Genomic DNA, 20275 nt, shown 5'->3' with positions numbered 1-20275 from the left:
AAAAATAAAATAAAAATAAGGTTAAATAAAAGCAGGCGCAAGGCACCATGGCAGATAGAGTGCAAACAGTGAACAAACAGTGCAGATAAAAAGATTTTAGTGCATAAAAAAATGCTTATTCAGTCTGATTAAAAGTGACAAAGTGACAAAGGGCTCAGAGCAGTTATTTTATTAAACTGACTGATGAGGGAGGTTAGAATGATGTCAGATCCATGCGTGAATGACGGTAGTTAGTGAGCAGCACCCTGCTGCACAAAGTGGATCTGGTGCATGACATTCGTATGTTAGAGGGTAGGGGGGTGGAAGGACCTGGGGGATGTGGGACCTGGGGGGGGGGGGGGGGTTTCATAGTTCAGTGGTGCCTGAGGCAGAAGAGGGACGGGGGGGTAAGTTCGGGGAGCGAGTCAGCTTCCTGACAGCCTGATGGATGAAGCTGTCCCTTCAGTCTGCTGTCCTGGCCTGAGACTCCGCAGTCTCCTCCCTGATGGCAGCAGACTGAAGAAGCTGGTGACGGGTGAGTGGGATCACTGCAATGCAGAGGGCTTTTCGAGTGGAGACGGGTTCCATTAAGGTCCTGGAGGGTAGGGAGAGGAGACGAGACACCAATGATCTTCTCAGCTGCTCTCACTAGTGCGTTTCAGAGTCTTCCGGCAGGACGCGTTGCAGCGCGCCATACCACACCAGTGATGCAGCTAGGCAGAATGCTCTCGATGGTGCCATCTGTAGAAGGTGTACATGATGGGGGAGTGGTGGGGCTCTGGCTCTCCTCAGTTTTGCGGAGGAAGTATGAGACGCTGACTGTGATTCTTGGCCAGTGCTTGCGGTGTGTCGGTCCCAGGAGAGGGTCACCTGTGATTGTGCACACCCAGGAACACATTATTGTCCTTCCATAATCTTGTGCTGCCTCACTCTCTCCACAGTCGCACCGTTGATGGTACAGAGGAACATGCTGACCAGTAGCGCGCTCTCCTGAAGCTCCACACATCAATCTCCTTCTCTTCTTCCTCCACGGTTCAGCGAGAGATTGTTGTCCCACGGCACCACCGCCAGGCGGCTCACACCTCATCCGCAAACTTAATCAGCATCTCTGTTGCTAATGAGACCCACCACAGTCGTGTCATCCGCAAACTTAATGAAGAGGTTGGAGTTGTGTGACGGTGTGCCCATGTTAATTAGCAAGTTTGTTATTAATTCATGGCAAAATTAGTGAATATACAGAGTAAATTCAATCTCAGTACTTGAAAGGGTTTTAAGGGGTTTAGCTAATAACCCAAACTACAGCCTTTGATGTCGTGACAACCTTTGATGTCATACAACCAATGATGCCTTGACAGTTTTTCCATGGCCCTGTATTTTTTCACTGAGTTTGCTCTCTGTGTTTATTCAAAACCATTGGTTCAGTTGTTCAGTGTTCTCACCTGTGTTGTCCAGTGGTTAATATTAAAATTTACTTTGCGAATAAACATACGAAAACTAACACCTAATGACATAAACTGTTCTACTCATCTGTTACTTGTTTTGGCGCTATGAATCCAACACAATTGCTATGGTTATCACTATGGCCAATAAACAAATTTCAGGAGCATGTTCCTTTCCCTTTTCTGCACTTAAGGCATGTAATGTAAAAGATACTGGTATGAAAGAGTGAGAAATATTATTTTAACCTGCAAAGCTATTGGCTGAATATACTTTATAATAATAATTAAATAATTATTATTAGAATTTTATTTATTGTCTTATTCACCAAACCCTAAACTAACCAAGCATCAAATGCAATGTCAAAATTGTCAGTAAACAATCATTACATTTCAGTTGAATTTACGACACAATGGTAAAGAATGATAATGGGATGTAGTGGTGATTCATATCAAATTTCACTTTTAAAAGACTACTGTCACATATCATGTGATATTTTTCTAACGCCTGCAATTTTACCACCATCTATAGCCAAGTTTGAAATATGCTTTTTTGACATTATTTCTTTTTGTTTTTTTTGCTTTTTTTTTTTTTCAGAAACCCATGTGGTGACCAATATGGGAATATTCCTCAGATTAAGACATGAAAGCAAAACGTTGATGAACAGTGTTACCAACATAAATCAAAAAACATGCTGTAGATCCCCTGAATTAGGTGAGTCATTCCACATTTAAATGCAGTCATTACCACCGAAACCTTGCAGTGTGTACTTGTGTACATAGTGTACCTAGTCTGTTTTGTGTGCAATTGAATACCTGACTCAGACTGTCTGCCATATATTTTTAGAGCTAGAGTTTGCATCACCTGCTTTGTCATTTCATGATACCTCATCCTTTTCCAGCCATATGAGACGCACGACAGCAATGTTGATTGCATTTCCAAATGCTGGCATCCCCGAAATATACCCTGCCACCTACAAAACACAACATTCTCACATATGAAAGTGTCAAATACTTGAATGTCATATGCGATTTGAAGCTAATCTAACATCCACAACCCTTCTACTGCAGTGGTTTAAGAAATTTTGGGGTCAAAATCTACGGGCAGTAATGGCAGTTTGTTTTGATCTCCTCTGGAATGGAGAGCATTTGGATGAAAGTTAGAGAAAGGGGATAGAGTATCTGTCAGCTGTGTGTGGAGCTTATGTTGCCTATGATGCTGGACACTGACTAGAGGGAATGATCGATACTTAATGTTCGCCAACATTTTTAATGATTGGTACGGAAAGGATTTAGAGTGAAGTAACCTCAGATAGTTATACGTGCAGCCACGGTTTTCAGCAAAACGGAGGAGTGAGATCACAGTAATGACCGATTTTTAGGAGCGATGACACAGGATCTTAGATGAAAGGGGGCTACAGGGGCAGTTAGAGGAAAGACAGTGATGCTGAAGCTCCCCTCCTAAATAGCGGTCTATTAAATTCCCTATGCAGAGAAGTAACCAAAATAAGTCCATAAGATGTAGAACTCAAGAACAACTTGATATGACTGGCATCACGAGTATTGAACTAAGGAGTTAACACAAACAGATTTGTCTTGTTGGCTGAGAAGCTTAGAAGTTGACTGCTCTCATATCAAAGCTCTCCTTGAGGGGTAAATGTAGGTCTGAAATAGTGATGAGGCATTTTCTATCGCTTCTGTGCGTGCTCATTACAAAATGTTCCAGTGAATTAATTGAGGCACCGTTGAAGTGGTTCTGGTCTTTTTGAGGTGAATGAAGCAAAGCAAATTTCTGCTGACATTAATCTGATCTTTGATTAGTCTATGGCACACTCAAAGAATTCTGGTTAACTTTATTATAATACCTTGATTTTTCAGGTTGCCAGGTACTAATGTTCCAGTTCTCTGCAGTGATCAAGCTTACATGGAATATGTTGGCAAATATATTTTAGCCAGGTTGAGAGATGTAAAGCAAATGAATGAAATAAAAACAAAAAACAAAACGTGTTGATCATTAGTCAATGGAATTAATTAGTGAATTCATCGGGATAACTCATCCTTGCTTAAGTACAGCCATTAATGTAATTAATATCATGTTGCTTTTCAAGCAGAGGTGTGCCTTTTAACTTTTTAAGCAATCTGGCTAAAAAAATTTGCCTGGACAGATAATACTCATGAAGGTCTTTGAAATTTACATGTATTAAGTAGACACAAGCCATACCTCTAGAGCCAACAATATCTAGAGTCTTGGGGTTTCGACCCATTTTGACTTGGACCAGTAAGTACCCATCTAGTAACCACCCAGACCTCACCATAGCCCTAATTATGAATTGCTTGCCAACCATCAGCAGAACGCCAACAATTGGCATAGCAATGGAAACTACTCAAACCACTTCAGAACATCTTAAGAATTGCATAACAAACCCAGTTATGTTCAGAAAATGTAAACCCACTACTTGTAATTTCTGTATAGTTCTATTTGTAATGACCTATTTATAAAAAAGGCACGTGAATACCTACATCATGGGGCAGTATGTTCCTCGGATAAGAGATTTCATGAGCTCAATGGGCCTGAAGCCCCATAATATTTGTCCTCTCTACTGATTCTTTAAAGCTGCAAAACCAAGAGGCTATAGTAGATACTGCCACTTACGGCCTGTATTTCAAAGAATCCTGGTATGAAAGAGTGAGAAATAGTAGTTTAAACTGCCAACTATGGCTGTAATAATAACTATAATCATAATTAAATAAAGTATTAGAATTTTATTTATTGTTTATTCACCAAACCCGAACTAACTCAAGCAAATCAAATGCAAGTCAAAAATTGGTCAGGAACACATCATTGACAGTTCAGTTTGATTTTAAGACACCATGTAAGAATATAAGTTGATTGTGTGTGATGTCATATCAAAATTTCACTTTATAAAGACTACTGTACCTATCATAGTGATATTTTTTCTAACGCCTGGCCAATGTACCACCCAATAGATACCAGTTTGGAATAGGCTTTTTGTTGTTTGACTTTATTTCTTTTTTTGTTGCTTTTTTTTTTTTTCATAGACAAACCCATGTGGTGACCCATATGTGGAATATTCCTCAGATTAAGCCATGAAAAGCACAAGTGATGCACCGTGATCACCAACATAAATCAAAACAGCTGAAGCCACCCATGAATTAGGTTTGATTCCTTCCACAAGTTTACATGCCGTCATTACAACACCGAAACCTTGCAGTGTGTACGTGCCTCAGAGTGTACCTAGTTCTGTTTTTGTTGGCACTGATACAGACTGACTCAGACGTTTCTTCCAATCTATTGTTTTAGAGCTAGAGGTTTGCAATCACTTCAACGGCTTTGTCAATTTCACATACGCTCATCCTTTTTTTCCAGCAGAATGAGACGCTCCCGCAGCAATTGTTGATATGCATTTCCAATGCTGGCAATCCCGAAATAGACCCGTCCACCATACAAAACACAGCATTCTCACAGTATGACAATGTAAATAATTTGAATGTCCTATCGATTTGAAGCTAATCTAACATCACAACCCTTCTCCTGGCAGTGGATTATAGAATTTTGGGTCAACAATCTACGGGCAGTAATGGCGTTTTTGTTTTCTGTTTCCTCTGGAATGGAGAGACCCTACCATTCCGGAGGAAAGTGTAGAGAAATGGATAGAGTATCTTTCGCAGCTGTTTGTGGGAGGCCTTTTATGTTGCCGGATAGATCTGGACACTGACTAGAGGGAAGGATGATACTTACTGTTGCCACATTGTTTAAATGATTTGTACGGAAAGGATTTAGAGTGAAGTAACCTCAGATAGTTTTACTGCAGCCAACGGTGTTCCATCAAACCGGAGGAGAGATCACATAATCACAGACTTTTAGTAGCGATGACATGATCTTAGATTAAAGGGGGCTACACAGGGTCTTAGTATGCAAGACATTGGATGCTGAAGCTCCCTCCTAAATAGGGTCTATGAATTCCTATGCAGAGAAGTAACAAAATAAGTCATAGATAGAACTCAAGAAACCTTGATATGACTGGGCATACTGATATTGAACTAAGGAGTTAAACACAAAAAAACAAGATTTTCTGTTTGGCGAGGATGCTTAGAAGTTCTGCTCTTCATATCAAAGTCTCCTCCTTGAGGTAAATGTGGTATGAAATGTGATGAGGCAGTTTCTATGCTTCTGTGGTGCTCATTACAAAAATGTTCCAGTGAAATTAATGAGGCACACCTTGAAGTGGTTCTGTCCTCTTTGGAGGTTGAAGCAACTTCTGCTGACATTATCTAGGATCTTTGATGATAGTACTATGGGCACTCTCAGAAGTTGGGTTCATACTTTATTATAAATACCTTGATTTTTTCAGGTTGCAGGATTACTAATGTTCCAGGTTCTCTGCTAGTGCTCGCGCAAGCTTACGCTGGAATATGTTGGCAAATGATATTTAGCAAGGTTGAGAGATGTATAAGACAACCTGATATGAAAAACAAAAAACAAAACCTTGTGAATCATTAGTTCAATGGAATTAAGTAGTGAATTTCTAGGGAATAACTCATCCTTGCTGTAAGCTACAGACGTTAATGTAATCTAATATCATGTTGCTATTTTCAAGCAGAGGTGTGCTTTACTTTTTAAGCAATCTGGCTAAAAAAATTTTGCTGACAGATAATACTCATGAAGGTTGTCTTTGAAATTTACATTGTGACATCAAGAGACACAAGCCAGTATCTAGAGACAAAAATATCATAGAGTCTTGGGGTTTAGACCATTTTGACTTGGACCAGTAAAGTAACCATCTAGTAACCACCCAGAACACCCTAGCACTAATGTATGAATGGCTTGCCAACATCAGAAGACGCCAACAACTTGCACGTAGCAATGAATATCAACCACTCAGAAACATCTTAGAATTGCATAACAAAAGTCCTATTATGTTCAGAAAATGTAAACCACTACTTGTAATTCTGTAATAGTCATATTTGTAATGACATATTTAGTAAAAAGGGCACTGTGAATACATATCAGCAGTGGTGCAGTATGTTTGCTGGAGAGAGAATTTCAGGAGCTCAATGGTGGCCTGAACGCCCAATAATATTTGTCCTCTCTACTGATTCTTTTAAACTGCAATACAAGAGGCTTATAGTAGATAAAGTAAGTTAATGGAGTACACTTGTGTTTGCCTTTTTTTTTTTCAGTTTTTCTTTTTGAAAAATCACTTCAGATTAACATGTTGGACCACTTTCTACCAATTTTCCAAAGAAAATACCAAACTATTAATATATATATATATATATATATATATATAATATATTCATATATATATATATATATATTATATATATATATATAATTTAAAAGATTCAAAGATTCAAATCCATGTGATCAACACTTGAATCTTCAACGGAAATCTTTCACCCCTCACATGAAATAATCCATTCACATCGATTGAAATGACTATAGTTCACCCAAGAAGATTTGAAGAGCAATGGTAAATGTGACTGCACTTTAGAAAATTCCCTTCTATGTCATCAGTAGACAGCAAGTAAATGTAGCTTACTAAAGTGTGGAATATTTGTGTCTAAACCATTGTCCAACAGCCTCTTTTATTTACTGTAGCTCTGTATCCTCACTTTGATTCTGAATTGGTTTATTACCCTCTTAGTCTGCCTCAACAATACACAAAAACAAGTAAAATACTGCAGAAATGGGTCGGGGTATTGCCAGACCTAAAACTCCTGCCAACTCTTGTTGTACATAAGTAGCAGGATAGACCTACAAAGAAGAAGAAGCAGCCTGGCAGGAAAACTGAGGAAAGCTGAATGGGAATGTTTACCTTTTTATAGAATGTTCTTCAATACCAACCAGGATGTCTGGAATGGAAAAACTTTTTTTCCCTGAAGGTTTTTCCCTCGCACAAAAACAGAAGTCAGGGACAAAGCATACAGAGCATATTTTGGAAAATATTTTATGTACATAAAACAGACATGGATCAGTAACACGGTCAGCTGAATTGGATCAGCTCAGGGAGCAACTAGCAGAATGAGTGCACTGCCTAAAGGCAGATTGTAGCTATTGGAGGAGAAGAGAGTCAGCGAGGTGAAAGCTGAAGGGATGAAATGAGGATAGTTTCTAGAAACAACACATCAGAGTTGAGAATGAAAAAAAATACAAAAATGCAGAATTTTGAAAACTTTTTGGATCTCTTTCATGGGGTGTTCCTGACAATGCCGTAGACGATCGAACAAGTGTTCACCTTAGAAACAAGTCTAATCAATACATAGGATCCTCTAATTAGAAGCGATCACAGTATCTATACAATTATCAGCAATAATATGAATAAGCTGGATGAAGATGGTGAACAACTTATTGTTTGTTAAAACAGGTGATACAGTATTATAAAAGAAAATGTGAGTAGTGGATGCTGCCACCACAACTGCCAGGTGGTTGCTAGGATGTTTAAAGTTGTTGCTTTAAAAATGGTGAAAGGCTAGGTGAATGCTTTGATCATGGGATTATTTTCAACTAACCCTAACCATTCCTCAGATGAAATTCATAAATCTGCGATCACTTTGAAAAGTAATAGAACACCGTGGCAAGAGAAGGGTCACAGGCTGAGATATACGCAGAAGTTAATACTTAAAGTCTTCATGTATAGAAGATTATATATGAAAAAAAAAAACTTAATTGACAAGCACATTAAAAAATTATGGAAAAAAACCATCATTTTCATCTGTGCTAAAGAACTTGTTTAATTACCAAAAAAAAAAATAATAATACTAATAATTCTCCATGAGCAACTTGTGGTTTTCTATGGAAAACCAGCTTTTGCCTCAGAATAAAAAAAAAAAAAAGGTAATTTGACTTTTTTGTTGTTGTTGTTTAAATCTCACAATTCAGACTTTACAAACTCAGAATAATTTTTTTTTTTTTAAAAAAAAAAAGATTTGCGAGATGTAAACCAGAATTCTAACTTTTTTCTTGCAAACTCTGAAGTTGTAATTTTTTTTCTCAGGAATTTACAAGAAACACAAAGTCCAACGTTGTGAGATAAAAAGTTGCAATTACCTTTTTTATTCTGTGGTGAATAAACGTTTTCTACATTTATTTACGCTTTTATTTGAACCGAAAACAATGTATCCGTGTGTACAACTGTGGATACACTCCAAAATGGCGCTAGGGTGATGCAGAGGAGAAGAATTGTTGAATAAAATCATTATTATTATTTTTTTTTTTGGCATACAAAAAGTATTCTCGTTGCTTTGTACAATTACGGTTGAACCCCTGATGTCACATGGATTATTTTACCGATCTCCTTGCTATGTTTCTGGAAGTTGATCGTGTTAATTACATTACTGTCTACAGCTCTGAGAATGCATCAAAAATATCTTAAATTGTGTTTCAAAGATGAACATCTTACAGGTTTGGAACAACATGAGGGTGAGTAATTAATGACAGATTTTTCATTTTGGGGTGAACTATCCCTTAGGGGATAGCTTAGGGGACAGTTCTCCCAAAAATTGTAATTAAAACTGAATCACCCTAATGCCATTCAAAACCTGAATGACTTCTGTGGAAGATAAAAAAAAATTTGCTTTTGTTTTACTGTTTTTGTTTATGAACTGAAAGTCAGTGAAGTTCAAAACAGCACTGAACCCCACTGACTTTCAGTGAATAAAAAAAAAAAAATACACAGACATTAATACACATACTGTACAGGTTTGGAATGACATGAGGGTTAGTAAATGATGACAGGACAGTGATCTCTTTAAGGGTTTAGAATAAGTATGAGCAACAGTAATAGTGGTGCTTGCCTTGGAAAACACCATGCATGAATTATTTATAGATAGGACTGTTACTCACAATATTCATGACAGAGAGCACATAGCTCACAACTCCTTTGCTCCCATGGTATTCCACCATTTTAGGGTCAGCCACTACCAGAGTCTCTACCCACTTCTCAGTGCTTATGGAGCGCTGTCTAATCCGTCTGCGATGTTGCCGTCTCTCCCAGCGCTCTCTTTGCCTTTCCACCTGCTTTGCCCCTCCTAAAAGATCTAAGGATGATTAAAAATGATCTTGGATCATTAATGCATGATGTGCTTTAATCATGAAAGACATCTGTTCATAAATTATTTAGCCCATTTGAATCCTACATCCCAAAATCTTACCTCTGACTCCACAAGTCGTGTTAGCTGTGTGCTCCCCAAACAGTGGCTGCAGCAGCTGGTGTTCTGATTGGACAGCATGTCGCTTATAGACTGCATGAGCCTGTGGGGCTGACTTTTCTTGTGCTGACTCCAGTGGACTAATGAAGAATTCCTCTTCTGAGAGCTTGAACAGCCCTGTCTAGAGAGAAGACAAGGTCAAAGTAACGTGACAAAAAATTAAACAGCGTATACCCATGCAATCCACATTCACTGTCTCATTTCACCGCGGCCGTATTTTTTGCCACAGGGCAACTACTACTTATTATTCCTAAGTATTAAACAGAGTTTTACTCAGAATGGTAACAACTTTAGCTTTTGCCATCAGTGAGGGTCAGTAATAAACTACACAAAGGAAAAAATCTTTAAAAATTCTTTTTAATAAGGTTTGTAAATACATTTTTCATTGTATTTACATTTTTCATTCAAAAACAAATTAATTATTAAATTATAATGGGAGCCACACAACATAACATTTTATAACATAAAAAAACTTACCTTTGTTAAAAAAAAATTCTGATGTTTTAAGAACATTAACCGACCTTGTGAAAATTGTTTTTCCCTGCATGTTTTTGCATGCTCGGTGAACCATGTGACTTTTTATATTAATAAGCAGAGAAACATTATGTCACACTGCTAATAGTTTTCTTTTCCAAAATTTCATTCTTTTAAAAAGGCTGTTTTTCATCATCATCATCAGGAAAGTTGCATCACCTTGACATTTTTTTTACTTTATGCAACAGTAACCTTCCCACCCCTCAAGGCCATTTAATTTAGTAGGGATGCTAGGAGCGTGTCCCATCAATATCCAGTGACTACTGAATTGTCTCTTGTAATAATTTTAATAAAACAATTAAATATATTAATATATAGAGACTGCTGTCTGTCAGTGTCTTTTGGGGTTTATTTAAATTTTTTATTTAACCAGGATTGTCTCACTGAGTTTAAGAATCTGCGGGCTCTGTTAGCCCTGGCCCAGATTCTCTACTCTCGACCCCCCTAAATAAAGTTGGATATGAGGCTGATAAGACTTGGCAGCACCTGAGAAGGTAAAGAAAACATGCTAGAAATCCCTGCTTACTACAGGACACAAATTTATTGCATGAACAGAACAAGAACATAAGTGTTTAAACTGCATGTGCACAGTACAGCTACATGATAAAGTTTACAATTTTTAACATAATGCTGTTAAACTAAATGTATAAAACAAACTGTCTGCTGAAAAATCCACACAATGAACAACAGCAAAATAGCATGTGGTTATTAATCAATTTGTTAATCAGATGCATGTGAAAGTTGTGTTTGTCACTGAACCAACTCATTTTTAAAATTAAATGATGTATGCATCTTTACAAGCATATACTGTATCATGAAATACAGAACTGCAATACTAATAATATGTAATTATTGTCTTAGGAGCATACTGACATAAACTCCCTTTGTGAGTGTTTTGACTATTATCTGTAAATAAAGGCTTTAGATGACAAGAAGTTCTGGTAAAACATATATCAAGGAGGGTTATGTCCTCACTAATGTCATATAATCAAACCCACACACCCTTGCCACCCCTCCACAATAATCTTTGAATTTAATACAGAAATTACATACTTATATATACAAAATTTATTGATGTATTCATGTAATAGAATAAATTGACCATGAAAAACAAGAGTTATGCCAATGACCCTAAATCAGTTTGCTCTCTATTTATATATAAAAAAGACAGGGTCAGCTGTTTGTGTAAGTGGCTTGATGTGTTTTAACCAAGCAATTTTTCTGGATTATATGGATCACCTGTATCAACATCCTTTGTTTGTCTTGAAACAATCTTTCTTCCAAACAATCATAACCTGAACCCTTGCTCTAACCTCTAACCTTAACGTATTTACAAAGCTGTCATCATGGGAGACTTCTGGGAATGTTGCCCAGGCCCTGTTATGAAGAGGTCACTAAGGACCTAGAGTGGAGCCCACAGATTCATCACTGGGTGTCCACCAACAAAAAAACACAGGCTTTCGGGAATTTAATCAGTTCCTTTATATCCCTAAAATATAAGGTAAATTATAAGTAGAAAAGAATGTTGTTCAGTGTCAATACAAAATATTATTAGCATTGTTTGATAAAATATTTCTAGATTTTTATACTTCTACATGAGAACATTAAAATACAAACATGCTTAATAACTCACCAGGCCATTGCAAGTGCTCAGAGCTGCTTGACCCCACTTCAATGTACTGCTCCAGACATCTCCCAGGAAGTAGCAGAGAGAGTGGCCATGGCTATTTAATGTAGACCCTTGCAGACCACCGTATCTCCTCTCTGTGAGGAATCCAGATGCTAGTAGATGAGGGTTTAGGGTGAGGTTAAAGTGCAGGTCTTGACCACCATACTGCAGATGGTAAAAAACCTTGGCCAGGCTCTCTTTGTTTTTTGATGTTTCTCTCCTTTGAATTCGACTCACACGGTGGGACACATGATTGGACAAAAAATGTCCCGATGAATCTACTTTGATAGGATGAACAACTTCGTAGTTAGGAAATCCATTAGGAGAACTATCTGCAAAAACACCAGGGTAATAACTCTTAGGATAAAAGCCGCCACACACATTAAGTGGATTAGTTAAAAAGTATGGTGCTATAACATAAAACAGATGAAAAGGTCTGCATCTGCAGATCTTACTTAACATCGAATGTCAAGTTCACACTTTGGGCCTTGTAACAACTACTTAGCTTGTAACTACTTTAGCTATCAATTTGGTTACAACTCATATATTCACATAATGTTCTCTCAAATGTAAATGAATTAAAGGATTCATGTCTGCCAGACAAGAAGTGCTCATTCTTCCAGCCATTACTGCTGTGTGCAGGGTTCCGTAAATATTTAGTTATACATAGCGTTATGCTTAAACTAAGTTTAATGATGCAAAAGCTCAAATATTTAGCAGTGAATAAACTTAGTGCCTATATACAACTAGGCATACTTGTGTAACAGTCTTACTAGAATATCATTGAGATGGATGGGTTCTTTTGGCTTAATCTAGTAATTAAACTAAACATCAGCTACCAAGCTCATGCTAGCAACTTAGCATACTAGCTAACAACCACTCTGAACATCTTAGAAATCAGAAAGCAACACTCTGCCCTGAAACTGCACAGTGGGGGGTAAGTTTTACATTGATAATCACTTTCCCCCCCAGAACATGTCAAAGTCTATGTATGTGTCTTATGTATATTTTACAAAACACTAAATAAGTTTTATATGATTTACTATTTATTATCATCTAAAGATATGACCAAACAACACAGACAATTGATCATAGTTTAGACTTTAAAATTCCCCAAAGATTTTTCTGATTTTTAAGAAGTGTGTGACTGTGACTACAATTTTGCAACCGGAACATTGTAACCTTTCTGTTCTTTATTTTGCACTTGCATAAGTGTTAATAAGCGAATAATTTAAATTCCTGTGACTTTCAAAGCAACTGTGCATTGAATAATTCATGAAACAAATCCGTGAATTAATAACAGCAAGCTGAAGTCTGTTATTCTATTCAACCAACAGACCAGAATAATACACTTACAGAAGTATTTATAGCAATTATGTGGTAGAGTAAATACTAAAATAACTTCTCAGGTCTGCATTCTCCATATTCCAGTATCTCCCTAGAGACTGTAGTACAAACATTTGAACAGTCTTTGTCACATGACTTCCAGTCTGTTCATTGGCAGCCCTGTTGCTTTGACCTACGTGATTGTGGAAGCAGAGGGGCTTCCACAAGAGAGCAGCAATAGGGGTAGTGTCTATCAAGAAATGGGATATGGAGTGGGGGATGTATACGCCATCAGGGTAAACATAAGTCAAAAGCACACAAAAGCCAAACGAAAGTGGTGTGATGCTGATATTTAGAAACAGTTCACATTACAGTATTCTTTTACCTTACACTTTAATATAGTTATACACAATAGCACTAAAAATTACAATTAAAACATTTTATTACAGACAGTTCTGAAGTTGTATTGTTTATTATTATTGTCCAGTAGCTTCACACAGTGGTAATAAATATTGCTATTGGAACTGTGACCTAAAATTCTAATTTACATTCAAATAACCTAATCAAGAAAGATGAATTCATAGTTTATAGAGTGCCAGTAGAAAAATTAAACAATAGGCCTATGTACCATGTGCCATCACATATCTTGGCCTAAGTAAACAGTATGGGCACTTAAAAACTCGAAACAATTTTGACGAGTACGACAAATGTGATCTGTAGACAAATTATAACAGGGCCTTTTGCAGAACTACTTCACTTTTCTAAGCCATTTTTGCAATTACCGGTTTTGCAGTGGTTTTAAGTGGATTTATGAAGTCCTCAAAGTAATAACCACAAGTTTCTTTAATCAAATTTTATGAGCATGTTTCGCTTCACTTAACGTTTTACAACCCCAAAGTGTCACAATACGTTTCGTTTTAATTAACAGAATATATGCCGTTTTAAAATCAGAAGGGAAGCAACATTTTCTTTATGAAATATATTGATTGCAATAAATGTGCTTTCGCTTAATCTCTTTAAAATAAAAGCCACATTTTAAAAACAAACAAGTGCCCAAAAATACTATTTGGGCCACTGTATATGAACACCATTGTGCGCACACGCGCACATCATCTGACAAAGAAACAAAAAAGGCTAAAATTCACAGTGCGGGACTATAATGAGACACAAGCTCAACCCACTCACCTGTGTCTTTATTATATCCGCTAGCTGTTATGCTCTCGAACATGGACAGAAGCCCAGCTGTTATCACAAAGCAGAGAGAGAAACTTGCTGGTCCCAAAACTTTAATGCCGCAGTCCAGCTGTACCATCATGTCAAACTGCACAGAGGAGAAGACAGATCACTCCTGGTACATCCACAGTCCATTTAAATTGTGATAGTTTGAATAGTAACTTCTGCCTCAGCCTTATGCATCGGTAGTTTGGACCCATCACACAAAAGAACGCTTCTGCATTTATTAAGCCAGAGATCTGCAATGGTCATCAATCCGAGATAAATGATGTAGCATGATAAAGTCTGTGAATCCGGTGCATGGGCGATTTTGGGCTCCGTTAATTCAACTGGGACGACTGCAGTTACTGAAGCAGCTCACAGAAGAGCAGCGAACTGTGTTTCAGTAAAACTTTGAAAAAGTTCCGCCCTCTCAGTCTTCTAGTAGGAGGACACTGTCTTTGTGTTCAGTGTGCCAGACTGAACCCACTCCAGTCTTTTGTTTAGTGCTTTCCGTGTTTATACTCAAATGACTCCCGTCTCATAATTTAACCGTTTGCAAATGAACACAAACACAGGACGCGTTCTTGAATTTACTCTGTGCGATTTTAAATTTTGGTATATGAACACAACAGTCGGTCGTCTTTGGCTGTTGCGTGGCGCCAAGAGCGTTTATTCCTTTGTCATTACAGCTATAAACTCGATTTACATTCTGTTCAGTTCCTTTTAGTCCCGGGTAGCTATTTTTGAATGGAAGAAGGCACGTTTTTGTATCCATGTTGATGCCATTAATAATAATGCGAATAATCATCTTTTTTCTATAATGCAAATCATTATTTAATAGCATATTTTTCATAAGCTCTATATCATTTGACTATCATCGTTATCATCATCATTTGTTTTCCATTTGGATATGGAAAATAAATATGTTCCACGGAAGAAAGTCATACAAATCTAAAACATTAAGGTAAATGATGACAGAATTTAAATTTTGGGGTGAATTATCTCTTTAATGCCTACTAAGTAGCCTAATTGTCCACCTGTCCCACCATCGTCCACTCTACCTGACCCTTCCATAAACTGAAAGGCTGAAAAGGGCAAATCTGACAATGCTAGCTAATTTTTAAGGGAGTAACAAACTGAGCTGCTGATATATCTGTCCATCAAGCGCCCCCTCTGGTGGACACAACAGTAAGGAAACATATTTTATATCAATTTAGGAAGTCATTCCCATCTAGCATTGTAAATTGCAGAAGTTTAAGATGATATATGATAAGATGATACACGATAAGGCTTTATTAACTCTAAGCGTATATGAGCTATCAACAGGAACTAAAAAAGCAAACATTACATAAAATAAAATCCAAGAACATAATCTTGAATTATAGTAGCATTAAATGTTTAACCATTTGATATTGTATTTAAATAACTATTACTAATAAATGTAACAAAGCTACTATAGACACTGTAGATATGTTCTACATAGCCTATATTGCTGTTACATTTCTTATCCGCTTGGTATGCGTTTATTTGTCGATTTTTGTTTATTACATGTTTAAGTAAGAGGTCTGTTTTGGAATCTTGTGTTATTTGGTCATCTTCCCTCAAATCTGAATGACATGACATGACGTCAAGAGTACGGCTGTAAGTCAGTCAGCGGTGTTATCCAGTGCGCGCGCTTCACAGGCGGGCGCTCTCCGCGCGCTTCTGCATAAAACGCTGGCTGTCAGGTGCACTGCGTGCTCAAAACAAGTCGCTTACACCTGTGGGAACCCATTGCCATCTAAAACCGTTTATTTTCTGTGTGAAACAATGTCAGACTAACTGATATGCGATCAGTAGACAGCCTTGTGCACCAGGCACCTGTTGGAGAGTTTCCTCAGAAACAATGGGTGACTTTCTCAACCAAAGCGGATGGGGAACTTTGAACAAAAGTTTAACGGATCAGCACAAGTTCAGCAGTCTGGAAGACATCGATGTGACTGCTGACGGCAGCCTCGTCCTGCGGATTATCATCTCGGTGGTTTATTCCGCGGTGTGCGCCGTGGGTTTGGTCGGAAACCTTTTGGTGTTTTTCCTTATGAAAATAAGACAAGGTCAAAAGAAATCCATCATTAATCTTTGTCATCAATTTAGCTGTCACCGACTTTCAGTTTGTGTTGACCTTACCTTTCTGGGCTGTAGATACGGCGTTGGATTTCAGCTGGCCGTTTGGTAACGCCATGTGCAAACTCATTTTATCAGTCACTGTGATGAACATGTACGCCAGCGTCTTTTTCCTCACCGCGATGAGCATTACGCGCTACTGGTCTGTCGCATCTGCTTTAAAGATCCCTTCTCGAAAGAAGTCCGTGTCTGTGAAGTGGGTCTGTGCTGTACTGTGGATCTTGGCGACTGTGGCAACAGCTCCAACTTCCATTTTCTCCACCGTGACAGTTGTGGCAGGTGAAAAACTCTGCCTCCTCAAGTTCCCAGATGGCCAGGATTGGCTCGCTCTGTATCACCTTCAGAAAATTGTCATTGCGTTTATCTTGCCCATGTTATTCTCTCAGTATGTTATCTATTACTGCTGAGGTTTATCCGAAAGAGGGGTATTAATACCCGTCAAAGAAGACGATCGAAAGTAGCAAAGTCTGTAACGGTGGTGGTCCTCTCTTTTTTTATTTGCTGGATGCCAAACCATGCGATCACCCTGTGGGGCGTGCTGGTGAAATTGAACGCGGTGCACTGGGACAAAACATATTACATGGTGCAAACTTATGTTTTCCCCGTGACTGTTTGTCTTGCTCATACTAATAGTTGTTTAAACCCAGTATTGTATTGTCTAATGCGACGGGAGTTTAGGAAAATGTTACATAGTTTCTTTTGGCGCGTCTCCTCGCCTGTTATCTCGAAGGCTGGAAAACTACATGGATACAGTCGAGGCAGCAGTCAAAACCTGGATGACGCACACACTGTAATTCATTTAAACGTGATTGACGCACAACGCTCCCAACAATCCAAACAACCGACCTTATACTGACAACATTCACAGGACTTCAGACAGATTCTGTCAACTAATTAAACAGTGGACTTATTTATTTTTTCCCCTGATAAACCATAGGGTTACTGTGATTTGAGAACGAACAATGACTGCAGTTGTTGTTTGTGGCTTGAACAGTTTTAAAGGTGTTTTGTTTGTTGGCCCATATACTTACTGAATATATAGGCCTACATGTCCAAGTTAGACCTTATGGCTAAATATATATATATATACTAATTATACGTATATATATATATATATATATATATATATATATATATATATATACTAATTAGGCTATGTTTTTGTCCTGCATCTCACGCACCTATTTGCCCATATATTCATATTTTCTTCTTTGCCACTTTTTGTGTGATAGTGAATTCACAATTTGTAAATTTGAAATGAAAAAATACATTGAAATGGAAAGATATTCTGAGCACTGAATCGATGCTTGCAAAACTATATTTATACTAGTGCTGTCAAACGATTTATCGCGATTAATCGCATCCAAAATAAAAGTTTTGTTTACATAATATATGGGTGTGTAGGCAACTGGTGGTGTGTGGTGTGTATAGTATATATATATATATATATATATATATATATATATATATATATATATATATATAATATATATATATATATATAAAACCCTGGACCACAAAACCAGTCATAATTTATACATCATCTGAAAGCTGAATAAATACATTCTAATGATTTTTTGGCATAAAAGAAAAATCGATAATTTTGAGCCATACAATGTTTACCATTGCCAAAACATCAATCACAGCGACTTAAGGCTGGTTTTGTGGTCCAGGGTCACACTCACCACACACACACCACACACACACACACACACACACACACACACACACACACACACACACACACAACACACCACCGTTTGACAGCACTAATTTATAATGTACATGACTAATAGTAATTTATTAATATGAATTGTATAATATTACATTTATTTCAGTATAATTCTTAAAGGGATACTCCACCTAAAATTACAATTGTTTCATCATTTACTCAGCCTAAATATAATTCTGAACATGTATGACTTTCTTCTGCAGAATACAAAAGAAGATATTTTCACTATATTTGTCATTAACATCCATCTTCATCAGGAGACAGAGAGTGGGTATGATGTGTCGCCACATAATAAACCAACAAATCTGCAAAAAACTGTGCATGTTTTTTTATGCTAAAAACTGTTTTGTGAGTGTCAAAATAAAATTTATACATAATGGATAAAAAGAATTTTCCCATGCAAAATATCATGCAGATCTCTGGCTGAAGATAAATTATTAAATTAAGCTTATTTTGATAAAAGACAGCTGTGCAATAAAGTGTGTGAGATGCTTCGGGCTGTGTCAGTGATTCAACTAATAGTGACAGAAAGCTTTGTATCCAAGTGCAGGAAATACTATAGCAGTATACATTAATTTCATTGATAATTTAATTTTGTTATCATCAGGGAGCACTGGCGAAAAAGTCCTTTCAAATGATTTCCATATATATATATATATCTATACAGTATAATAAAAATATTAAATACCTGCAAGAAGAATCATACCTTAATTTGTTTGGGTAAATAAGTGATATTTTTTGCAAAATCTTATTTTTTTTTTTTCTAACTGTAAGAAAAAAAAATCTGTAGAAAAATGAAGTAGATTGGTAGAATGGTAGATTTCAGGATTAAGTTACAGACATTTACTTTAACCCTAAAACACATCACCACAATACAATGCACAATTTATATTAACACAGTGCACAGTTTTACAACTTTTTATAAAATTGCAATCAGAGCATACATTTTACCAGTTGATAGATTTCCTTTGAATCAAACCCATGACCTTGATGTTACTGGAGCTATGCACTACTGTTTAGGCTACAAGAACACTATTATGGTGGTTGTATACTTCAGAGAGTTCATGTGCCAGCAAGCCATTCCTATAAGATAGCAAAACTTGATTGGCAAACATTTGCAGAGATACTGTATCAGTGTAAAACACTCTTCAAATGATTTTCTCTGTTGATAATCACACATGCAAATTTCAGCAATATTCTGCTATTTGGTCACTAAGAGAATTATTTGCTGCTAATGGAACATCTGCACAGCTATCAGTACTCACTAAAAAAAGTTGGGTTAAAAATAACCCAACAAGTAACCCAACTATAAGTTAACATAGCACCTTCCCAACTGTGGGTTTATTTTTAATCCAATGATTGGGTTAAAAGCCAGTTGGGTTAAAAATAACCCAACACTTGGGTTAACTATTTACTTTTATTCATGAGATTATTTTAATTAATAAAATACACAGTTTTCAAATACAGATTATTTAAGTAGAAAAACTATAAATCTGTATTAAAAACAGGTTTTAAGTTTTAAATGACAAATGTACTCAATATTGGTGAGCCTAGTATTTAATATAAATATGCATACTTATTTGCATATATTGAATTGAAAATACACTACGAACATGTAGAACATATGGCAAATAAATGTTGAAGTACAAATATTCAAAATACACATTAAATTCAAAACAAATATACACAAAATATACATAAATTCAAATACATGTTAAATTCAAAACACATGCACATACAGTACAAATATTCAAAAAAAATGTGCACTTATGGTTTACCAATTCAAAACCTACACAGGTGCACATGTAGTACACTTTTAAAATACAGATGTGCACCATACAGTACAGAAATATATACAACCTAAACATATGTGCACATACGGTATACAAATTCAAACCACAAATGTGCACATTCAGTATACCAATTCAAAAACTACACAAATGTGTACAGCAAGGACATACCTTTATACTTCAAGAAATAAACATATCC

At 36.9% G+C, this 20275-nt stretch overlaps 1 protein-coding gene and 1 pseudogene across 1 annotated transcript; one reads left to right on the top strand and one right to left on the bottom strand.

Moving 5' to 3' along the window:
• Nucleotides 1-8646: 8646 nt before the first annotated feature.
• LOC122144290 (A disintegrin and metalloproteinase with thrombospondin motifs 7-like) lies at nucleotides 8647-15043 on the bottom strand. The gene is made up of 4 exons (XM_042755084.1): nucleotides 14362-15043; nucleotides 11815-12182; nucleotides 9591-9768; nucleotides 8647-9476 (listed from the first exon to the last, which is right to left on the bottom strand). The coding sequence occupies exons 1-4, from the start codon at nucleotides 14489-14491 to the stop codon at nucleotides 9256-9258; spliced, it is 897 nt and encodes a 298-aa protein (XP_042611018.1). The 5' UTR covers nucleotides 14492-15043; the 3' UTR covers nucleotides 8647-9255.
• A 1174-nt stretch (nucleotides 15044-16217) lies between these two features.
• Nucleotides 16218-17615, top strand: LOC109093867 (annotated as a pseudogene).
• Nucleotides 17616-20275: the final 2660 nt, after the last annotated feature.

Source organism: Cyprinus carpio, unplaced genomic scaffold (assembly GCF_018340385.1).
Source record: "Cyprinus carpio isolate SPL01 unplaced genomic scaffold, ASM1834038v1 S000006632, whole genome shotgun sequence".
In the NCBI taxonomy this organism is placed as follows: domain Eukaryota; kingdom Metazoa; phylum Chordata; class Actinopteri; order Cypriniformes; family Cyprinidae; genus Cyprinus; species Cyprinus carpio.
The sequence above is the reverse complement of the archived record's forward strand: the minus strand, read 5'-3'. Positions and strand labels throughout refer to the sequence as shown.